Source organism: Lactuca virosa, chromosome 9 (assembly GCF_052849685.1).
Source record: "Lactuca virosa cultivar CGN04683 chromosome 9, Lactuca_virosa_CGN04683_v6, whole genome shotgun sequence".
NCBI classification, from domain to species: Eukaryota; Viridiplantae; Streptophyta; class Magnoliopsida; order Asterales; family Asteraceae; genus Lactuca; species Lactuca virosa.
The window spans coordinates 79,620,353-79,631,020 of NC_136434.1; the positions used below are offsets into that span (position 1 = coordinate 79,620,353).

The following is a 10,668-nucleotide window of genomic DNA, read 5'->3' on the forward strand; positions in this document are numbered from 1 at the left end:
CAACTTGAAACATCCCAAAAATAAGACCCAAAAATTTTATTTTTAATTTAATAAAACCGATATCCCAAATACATCATCATAAAAATCCAGATAAACAAATGTATCAATCAACATATCATATCAGAGTAAATCACAAGATGCGGAACAATGTGGTGTGTGTGCTTTACAATCATCATGAGCTCTTCCCTTTGGAAACGGAAGTACTTGAAATTTAAATTAAAAACTGTAAGCACAAAGCTTAGTGAGTTCCCCAACAAACCACGTACCATACATACATAACACATAACGGTCCCCACCCACACTCGCATAACGGGCAACGCCCAATGAGTATAACGGGACCTGCTCAAACTCGCATTACGGGCCCCGCCCAATGAGTATAACAGGCCCCGCCCAAACTCGCATAACAGGCCCTGCCCACATACAATTCATATAAGCATAACAAGTAATAGCATACATAATAACCATCGGGCCCCGCCCAGTAGGCATACAAGCACATACACATACAAGAGTCACATAGACATCGAGTATTCTAACATAACAGATCATGGGCCGGCATTGGTGCCTTCGACCCGCTAAACATGGTGAGGAAACTCACCTCGAACTGCTGAATCGCACTGATAAATCTTTGGCTACTGGTCCGACAAATCCCCGAGCTATCAATCACAAAAACATCCAATTAATAATTGGATCCCAACTCATACTAAGAGTCTAAACTAGGGTAAAAGACCCTTTTACCCTTTACCCAACTTGGCCCAAAGCCTAGGCCCAAACCAACAATCTAAAAGGCCCAAATTCCAAATAAACACTCAAGGCCCAAACATGGTCCAATTTTCCAAATTGGGCCCAAACCCTTTCATGGGCCTTAATCCAAGGTCCAAAAATATTCCTAGCCCAAACACTTGAATTTTGATGGCTCAACAAGGCCCAAGGCAACCAAAATCCAACATAGCCCATTACCGAGAAGCCCACAACACCAAAGCCTAAACTGGCTGAGTACACGGGGCATACTCAACACGTGAGCTAAAGTACTCGCTTTAGGGCTTGTACGCTAAGCGTACCTGCTTGTACGCCTAGCGTACTCCTCGATTTGGCTAACTTTCATTTTCCAACTCTTAATCGATTAAGACTCACTCCAAAACTTAGATCTGACATCCTTGAGGTGGTTTACCACGTAAAGTTGTCAACTTTACGTGCACGAATGGTTAATGAAGATCTTAAAGCTCAAAAGGACTTAATAGATGACTTAATGCATGCATGAGACCATAAACACCATAAAGTTTGCACCTTTAAGCTTAATGAGCTTTTCAAAATTCCATATCTACAAGATTTAGCTTCTAAAACGGACTTAACCCATCAAGACCAACCAAAAAGGGACGAAGAAGCATAAAACCATAATATGAAGAGATCTAAATAAAGAGTAGCCAAGGTATGAACTTTATACCTCAAAAGTCACCAAAAGATAGAGCTAAATCTAGATATTTAAGCTTTTTCCCCAATGAATGAGTATTCCAACTTCTTCTTCTATCACTTCAAGGAGCATAAACCACCAAAAATCAAGACCAAGGCTCAAGAACACTCAAAGATGGTATTAGGGTTCGAGATTAGGGTTTTAGGGCAATGGAGGCTGATAAAGAGACCATCCCTAGGGACCTAAGGAGCTTATATAGGGTGCAACACGCCAAATTTGGGTTTCATTTAAAAGCATGTACACCCCGCGTACGTGCCCGAAGGCGCGATCCATCTACACATTAGTACGTTAAGCGTACACACATGGTACGCCCAACGTACTAGCTTCTCAGCTAGTACACTAAGCGTACCCTGTGGTACGCCCCGCGTACTAACAATAAGGGCCAAAAATGAAATAATTGAAACGCGGAGGGCCAAAAATGAACATACCCATAACAAGCGCTACAAACTTCTTTAAGTAAATAACCCAAAACCGTTTTGTTGGCTTGGCGATGATTTGGGTGAAACTACGTTCTTGTGAAAGTTTATTCGTCAACAAACTTTGATACTTGGGAAAGGACACTATACTTTTCTAGGCTAGCTCCAATACACAATTTATAGTTTTCATTTGTATATTCAGCCTGACACCAATCTTTTGTTTGTATGTCTCTTTTGTGTACTAAAAACCATCTTGCGTGCTTTCAATCCCAGAGCTAGTTAACGATCTTCTTTTCTTTTGAACATTTGCAGATAATTGATTTTTGTCGTTGGGTTTTGGCTATGTGATTGATAGTGATCATGAACGAGGTCTTGACATGGAACTGGAGGAGGCATGTCCCATAAAGGTGTTTTTGTTCGATGGTCACTTTAATCATCCTCGACCAAGCATCCTTGAAATTACTTTTATCAAACTAAGATAACCAAAACAATATTTTACTAGTTCCCAATTAGGAGATGCATTGATATCATTAACAAGAGAAATACTCATATGAAACAATATCATCATCACTTACATACTTACAATTTTCTTGAGAAAATTTTGAAAGTGGTTCCACTGGTATTACATATACAATAAATTTTTGAAGCATATGAGAGATAAGGGTAACTTCATTGTTGCTCCCCGTAAGTGATAGATTTCCACCGGACCCACTTCCAAGGGATCCGTTTCCACCACACCCTCATCCACTAGACGGGTTTCCACCTTCGAGTAGATTTATGTACATAGGAACCCAAATCTTCAACCAAATGCATATTTACAATATTTTTGGTTCTACAAACAACGTGCATATGATGTTTGACGTCCCCATTGTCAACTATCTCTATAGTGTAAATGAGGATATTAGGAAGACAATATGATATTAGAACTATCTTGAAAACATATCTTCATTGACACCACATATAACAACACAACTAAGTTTACAGTTGTGGCAAAATATAAACCATAGTGATTAACATTTTATTTGATATATTGAGTTTCGCCATTATATGTCTCCCACGAGCCTCCACTGCAAACATAAAAAATCTTGTTCTAGAAACTTATTTCTGTAAGAGCTTTTTTTTTGTTACAACTACTGAAAATTTAGCACATATTATGAACATTTTAAAGAATTTATAAGAAAAGTTTCGCTAGTATTCTTACGGAAACTAGATTTCATAGTGCGAAGGTTGGATTTTACAATACATATGCCAAATTTCGTTGAGAATGAGGGATTCCGCAAGGAATATGAAGATTTCACAAGGAATGAGAGGATTTTGTAGGGGTCCTACGAAATAGGGATCCCCACCACGAAATGCTAAAAAACGGTATCGTTAGAACATTTCATAGTGAGATCGCTCGTTTCACAGGACTATAAAATTGTGGTTGTAGATGGAAAATGCTTATTATTTGCAAAATTTATTGGGAAAAAGGTTTAAAAATGAGGGTTCTTTTTTTCTCGTTTTATAATTACCCCGTAAAATTGTGGTTGTAGATGGAAAATGCTTATTATTTGCAAGATTTATTGGGAAAAAGGTTTAAAATGAGTTTTTTTTTTTCTCATTTTATAATTACTTCCTAATATTCATATTCAAATGAAAATCGATCACTCACATTTTAAATTACGATTGAATATTCACAGCCTTATATCTTTCATTATTCAATTGTTTACTTGGCTTTTCTCTTACGTCTTTACTTGATAGTTGATATAGACAAGTATAATCGCATCTGGTAATGCATTAATTTTTTATATATAACCAAAAGAATCAACTTTGGGTTTTATCATATATATATATATATATATATATATATATATATATATATATATATATATATATATATATATATATATATATATATATATATATATATATATATTGGAATTCTCGTCTCAAGAAGCTCTCGTCTCAAGAAGCCAGTATCATACGAGGCTTACAATACTTTTCATTTCAATTTCAGTAGGCCAAAGGTATATTCTCAGGACGCACATGACCATTAATATCAACGTCTAAAACGTTTCCTCTTTTCATTTCAGCCTCTACAAAAATATCAACGAACCTCCATGAATCGGCAAAACTAGAATGGGGAAAACGATGAAATATTGTTATGGAATTTGTTTATTAAGTTCGATAGTGATTAATATATTATTCAGCATAAATCTGTACCTAGGTGGAGGTGGAGGAGCTCTACAGCGGGGAGAGAAGAAGCATGAGATTGTTTATCGTCCTTCGTTGACTTGGAGTGAAAAAGCAGCTGCGGATGCGGAAGCGGTTGCAGCATTCTCATGCTCCGGCCATGGCAGAGCTTACCTTGATAGTTTGATTTCTGATGGTCACACTGTTTGTGAGTGCTATACTTGCTATGGCGGTATTGATTGCTCTGAATTCTCTCCCGGTTGTTCTGCCGACGCTGATAGGTGCGTGATTCCTTCATATTCTATTTTCGTTGACTTTAACATGAATTTGTGATTCAAACTGCTAATATTTGTTCAAAAGTTCAAGGTCCCATCTGTTTAAATGTATACGATTGTTGAAAGAACAGAAACGCCTGAATTCTGCAAACTGAATAGATTTCACGATGAATTGGATTTGAGTATCACGCTTACGATCATTTTTCTGCAGTGGTGATCCTATATTTTTGGAGCCATTTTGGATGCAAAATGCAGAGGACAGTGCGATTGTTGTATCAGGATGGCATCGAATGAGTTACAGTTATGCTGACTACACTTCGATGTCTACGATGTCATCCGAGGTGGAAAAATACATCCGCAAATTACATTCCATTGTGGGGAATGCAATCACTGAAGATCGATACTTGGTTTTTGGTATCGGATCATCTCAACTCCTTAGTGCAGCTGTTTATGCTCTTTCCTCCCAAAACTCTTCTTCACCTTCAAATGTCGTGGCTACAATTCCATATTATCCGGTACACAACAAGTTTTAATCACTATAAAAACTCCATATTATCTGATTTATTGATTGGATTAGTTGTTTGATGTTCTACAGATGTATGAGGCTCAAACATTGTTCTTTAATTCGGAAGATTTTGAATTTGAAGGAGATACAACCTCATGGAAATTGAATAATGCAACAGACAAAATGGATGTGATTGAATTTGTAACCTCGCCAAACAATCCAGATGGGGAGTTAAAGACATCGGTTCTTGGAGGGAAGACTATATACGATCATGCTTATTTTTGGCCACATTTTACACCCATCCCAGCCCCTTCAGATCACGATTTCATGATCTTTACACTTTCAAAACTCACAGGTCATGCTGGTGCGCGTTTTGGGTAGGTTTTATATTTTATATAAGCTTTTTACTTGTTGTTTGTCATACGGATTTTATATAATGAGAGTTTGTATATACACCATTATTATAGATGGGCGGTGATAAAAGATAAGGATGTATATGAGAAAGTTTCGAGATATATCACAGTGGCTGATTTGGGGATTTCAAAGGACACCCAATTAAGAGTTTTGAAGCTTCTAAAAGTAGCCGTTGAAAGCGATGGTAAACAGCTTTTCAAATTTGCTTATGATAAAATGAGAGAACGTTGGGATAGGTTGACTTCTGTCTTTTCCAAGTCAACAAGATTTTCAATCCAAAAGAGAGATCCATTGCATTGCAATTTCTTTAACGAAACTAGACTACCATCTCCAGGTAATATTACCTTTTATTTGTGCAATTTTGACTTTTATGATCAAACAATTAGAAGAATATATGACTTATGATAATCATTGTAGCTTACGCATGGGTAAAATGTGAGCGAGAAGAAGAGGACGATTGTCGTGCGGTATTAAAAGCAGGAAAAATTATAGGTCGCAGTGGAAGTACGTATAAGGCCAAAGATCGTTATGTCAGACTAAGTCTTATCAAGAGTCAAGATGACTTTGACTTGCTTATGCTTCGACTCACTGAGTTAGTGTCTCTTGAAAACGGTAACATCGAGTCAATTTGAAGGTTTAAAGAAATTACAATTTAAAGAAGCATAAATAGTGTATATGTATACATAATTATAGGGTCATTGTTCGGGCAATTTCATCTAGTTGCCTATAAGATATAATCTGGAAAAGAATTGATTGGTTGATTATAATATGTAAAAGTAAACACATAAATAACATGAAAAGTATATGTGTACACATAATTATATACATGTGTATTAGAATGTGCACGCTTGGATCTATAAACCAGTTTAGATACACGAGAAAATTACTTATGTCAGTCGGATGTCATTAACCATTTTTTGGCAAAAAAAAAAAAAAAAACAAAACAAAAACAAAACAAATTAAATCTTAATTGTAATACTTTACCAAAAGTCCGAAAAAAATCACATAGCCAAGGATTCAACTTATATACAATCTAAGACAAATGTCACTGAACATATAAACCAAATTAACAAAAATTATTAAATTTGTTATATGTGAGAAATGGGGGATGGAAAAGGACGACAACACAAAGATATTTTAAAGCTTTTTTAAAATGAAAAACTTATCACCTACAAGAGCTTTTTCATAATGAATGGCTAATTTACAAGTTTTTTGAAAAGAGCTTTTTCATAAAAAACAAACTGATAGTTTTTTCAATCATTCTGTGAGGATCATATCTATATTTTATTATTTTCAATCCATGAAAAAACTTAAGCAAAAACGTTTTTCTATTGTGAAATTGTTGAGTTTTTTATTTTGACGAAGTGGCATGAAAAAACTAAGCCAAAAAGTTTTGCTATTGTTATGCTCAAAATCAACTATAGTTGATATGTTTTACGACTAAAAACTATTGTTATATTAAGATTAATCATTTAATAAATAACTTCTCTCCCATGATTAACATATTTTAATACATTTTTATATAAATTTAATTAATTTATCATCATCTTTCTAAAATGTCTTATAATGTGACGTTCCAAAAATTACAAAGATATTTTTTAATTTAAAATTTTAGCAACCAATTAAAACCCTTGTTTCAAAAACCATCAGGTAACATCCATTTGATTAAACCTATACAATATTAGAGTTAAGTGTACAAAATTATGGAAACGAACATCTTCGATGCGTGTGTACAGTCCCGCCGAGCTCTTCTTGCGAACGATTTGCAAAATGTTTAATCCACAACTGTAAGCATAAAGTTTATAGAGTTTCCCAATATACCACATGTTCCATCATACATACAATGCATCCACACAAGATCTTGGCTCTAGCGCCGAGCAATCAAATCTCTTATCTACATACATATATCATGCGTAACGGGCCCAACCCTAGGGAGTATACGGGCCAAGTCCTGACTCCATTGGTCTTACACACAGCTGTTGTGATCCAATCATAGTCTTTTCTATCAGTGTTGTGATCTAACCACAGTCTTTCCAATCAATTTTGTGATCCAATCACTCTCTTTCCTATCAGTGTTGTGATCCAACCACACTCTTTCCTACCAGTGTTGTGATCCAACCACAGTTTTTCCTATCAGTTCATAAAGTCATATGTAGTCATGGATCAGATAGACAGTCGAACAGATGACCCATCTGAGAGCGAACAATTAGACAAGAAAAACAATTAGGTATTAGACCAATAGTTATCAGGTTATCCAACTTAAAATACATAGAACCCAAGCTATCACAATCACATAAACATGTAACATAAGCACATAGAAAATACTAGTATGTCCATACCCTTAGCAACTAGTCTTCCCTAGTTCCCTTGTCATTGACCACTTCTCAATCAAGTCCTTCGCTGGCCATTCATGCATAATCCTGATAATTGGTCTACCACAGTTACCCTAACCAAACATAAACTGTAACATCCGGATTCCCAGGTATCTTATTTTAAGCATTTATCTTGAGTTTTAGGGAGGGACTCGGCGAGTAGGCGCTCAGACTCGCCGAGTAGGATCGCGAATTCTAGTCTGGTTTAATGATCGGACTCGATGAGTCGATGTGTGGACTCGGCGAGTCCGCGCTGTAAAGTGAAACCCTAAATCTCAGGGCCTGAGCCCTATTTAAAGGCCCTTATGGCCGTCATTTGCGGCCACTACTCCCCTGTGAAAACCCTAGAGAGCAAAGAGAGCTTAGAGAGCATTTTGGAGGCTAAATCTTCATCTTTTGGTGTGATCTTGCAAGAAGGAGTGGAGAAATCCAAGCTAGATCGATTGTGGAGCTTGGATCTGTATTGTTCACACCGAGATTCACGTTTTGAGGTACAAGTTCCTTCTCATTTCGTGTATTTGATAGATTCCTTGAATCTAGGGTTTCCTTTGCACAATTTTGAGTTAGATTGTGAAGTATATGAGGTCCCTTTGGGTAGAGATGATAGATCTGGACCTTGAGAGGTCCAAAAGGTCCCAAGCTTCCAGCTTTATGAGGTTTCATGTGAGCCTTGAGAGTAGAACCCCATTTTAAAGGTTATTTCTCCATTTTTGGTCTTATAAGCATTGCATGAACGTAAAGTTTGAACCTTTACGTGACTTTCGAGTGTTAGAAGGTTGGATCTACTGGTTGGTGAAGCAGATCTGACCTCAAAAGATATTTTCAATGTTTTCATGGGAGGAACTCGCCGAGCCCATAAGGGACTCGACGAGTCCAGTCGGGTTGCCCCGCGACTCGCGACCTGTGTCGACCCGTTGAGTGTTGGGTTGACTCAGCGAGTCAGTGAGGACCAGAGGCGAAGAGGACATGCATGTACTCGCCGAGTCACTCTTGTGCAGTCGACGAGTCTGGTCAAAATTTGACCGTTGACTTTTGTTGACTTTTAAGGTTTGGTCAATGTTAGGGTCTTTGAGCCATGAGAGGGGTAAAATGGTCTTTTACCCTTCTGAGAGTACTAAAAGAGGGATTAGTCTAGCCTGGAGGGTTGTATTGATTAGAGTGCTTATTCCATGTGATTAGGCGGGGGCTAGACCAGATATTACCGAGTTCGAGATTTACCGAGTTACCCGAGGTGAGTCTTCTCACTATACATTACCTAGAGTGGTATTTATGTGTAGACCAGAGGGTCTTGTATGCTATGTGTATATATGAGTTTATGTGCATTGTGTTATATGTATGCTATGTGTTGAACAGACCGGGCCGGAGGGCCCAACGATATAGACCGGACCGAAGGGTCCAACGACACAGACTAGATCGAAGGGTCCGACGAGCTATGACCGGACCAGAGGGTCCAACGAGCTACGGGACTGGAGGATCCCGCTGAGACACATCGACCGGAGGGTCGTATTGTAGCCTCGAGTGGCGTATGTGTTGTATGTGGTATTTTGGGGAACTCACTAAGCTTTTATGCTTACCGTGTTGTGTGTTATGTGTTTCAGGTACCAGTGAGGATCGCGGGAAGGCGCCAGCATGATCAGTACACACTCATAGAGATTATGTCGTGATTCTGGTAATTGTTTTGTGATGATGACATTGGGTACATTATGTTTTGATATTGTTTTATCATTAAAAGTATGATTTAAAAATGAAAAATTGTTTTGGAAATTTACGTTGTTACATAAACCCTAATAGTACCATACGATCAACAGGCAAGACCCTACCAGTCTAGCATACGATGACACTAAGTGTCCCATATTACACATATATATGATAAGGAGTTATATTTACCGTTAACATACTTATGCTCTAACATGCAAAGGATATAATGTTGGATAAGGTGTCTAAGTCCATAACTATATTTGGTATGTACTTGACCCGAGAGTAGTATGGTCCATTTGGGTTGCATTTCACCGGAATAATTTGTAAGGATGGACTTTGAGAAGAGGTTATTTATGATTTATTAATATATTATAAGTTCTAATATATTAATATGAAATCATATTATTTAATTAATATTGATCAAGAATTAATTTGGAATTAATTTTGTGATCAAAAGAGACTAATTAAATATATGGGGATTGATTGTGTAAATCATTCATTCTTATGAAGTGGGCTAATGATCCATGATTCCATATGTTGGGCTAAACGCATGTGGTGACCCATGGATGATCCATGGAGGTTTAAACCCATGGAGTATGAGGAATGTGGAAAGTCACGTACATTAGGGTTTTCATGGTGTAACCCTAATCAAGCCACACTATATAAGGACTCCTCTAGCTAGCAAAATTGGCCACTAAGTGTACACACAAGAGTGCTAGCCGAAATTTGAGTGCAAGTAACCTCTCTCTAGTTCTTCGATTTGTTGGTGGTGATTTGTGGTTCCATTTGAGGCATTCACATTATTGGTGCTAGGCTCTTAAGGCTTCAAGGTTTCAACTACATCATAAAGGTATGTTATCTAACTAGAATTTTGTAGTATAGATACTCCAATGTATGCTAGTTAGGATGATGCTTTGGAATATTGAAAGTTTGCATGTATATTAGAGAAAACATAGATCCAAAGCATCTAGGGTTGCATGTACACCATAGGTTGATTCACGAGGAGATCCGTAGGTTGATTCATGAGGAGGTGGTTGCGGCCATTCGAGCTGAGATGCCAGAGATGTTCGGGTCTATCAAGACCACGCTGATCGAGACTTTTGATGAGCGGTATGCTGCTCTTACTGATGCTGCTGTCTCTGCTGCTAGGCTGCAGGGGGGTGACTCGTTGCTGTACCGAGAGTTCAGCAACACGAAGCCACCAGAGTTTGATGAGACGCAGGACCCGATTGCTGCGATGAGGTGGATTTCTGATATCGAGGGATGCTTCTACACCTGCTCGTGTCCGGAGCATCTGAGGGTTCGGTTTGCGCTGAACCAGCTTCGCTTGGGAGCGAAGGACTGGTGG

At 37.8% G+C, this 10,668-nt stretch overlaps 1 protein-coding gene across 1 annotated transcript; it reads left to right on the forward strand.

Annotated features, from left to right (window-relative positions):
* Positions 1 to 3,798: 3,798 nt before the first annotated feature.
* LOC145138363 (tryptophan aminotransferase-related protein 3-like) lies at positions 3,799 to 6,071 on the forward strand. The gene is made up of 6 exons (XM_079072460.1): positions 3,799 to 3,890; positions 3,957 to 4,337; positions 4,543 to 4,846; positions 4,927 to 5,213; positions 5,304 to 5,584; positions 5,668 to 6,071. Exons 2-6 carry the CDS (start codon positions 4,003 to 4,005, stop codon positions 5,880 to 5,882), a joined length of 1,422 nt encoding a protein of 473 aa, XP_078928586.1. The 5' UTR covers positions 3,799 to 3,890; positions 3,957 to 4,002; the 3' UTR covers positions 5,883 to 6,071.
* The last annotated feature ends 4,597 nt before the right edge of the window (positions 6,072 to 10,668 follow it).

Bases quoted from the DNA above. Each gene is read 5' to 3' on its own strand.
- LOC145138363 (XM_079072460.1), top strand. From the start codon at position 4,003: ATGGGGAAAACGATGAAATATTGTTATGGAATTTGTTTATTAAGTTCG. The intron at 4,847-4,926 runs GTACACAACAAG...GATGTTCTACAG, and splicing joins CTACAATTCCATATTATCCG to ATGTATGAGGCTCAAACATT. The intron at 5,214-5,303 runs GTAGGTTTTATA...CCATTATTATAG, and splicing joins CATGCTGGTGCGCGTTTTGG to ATGGGCGGTGATAAAAGATA.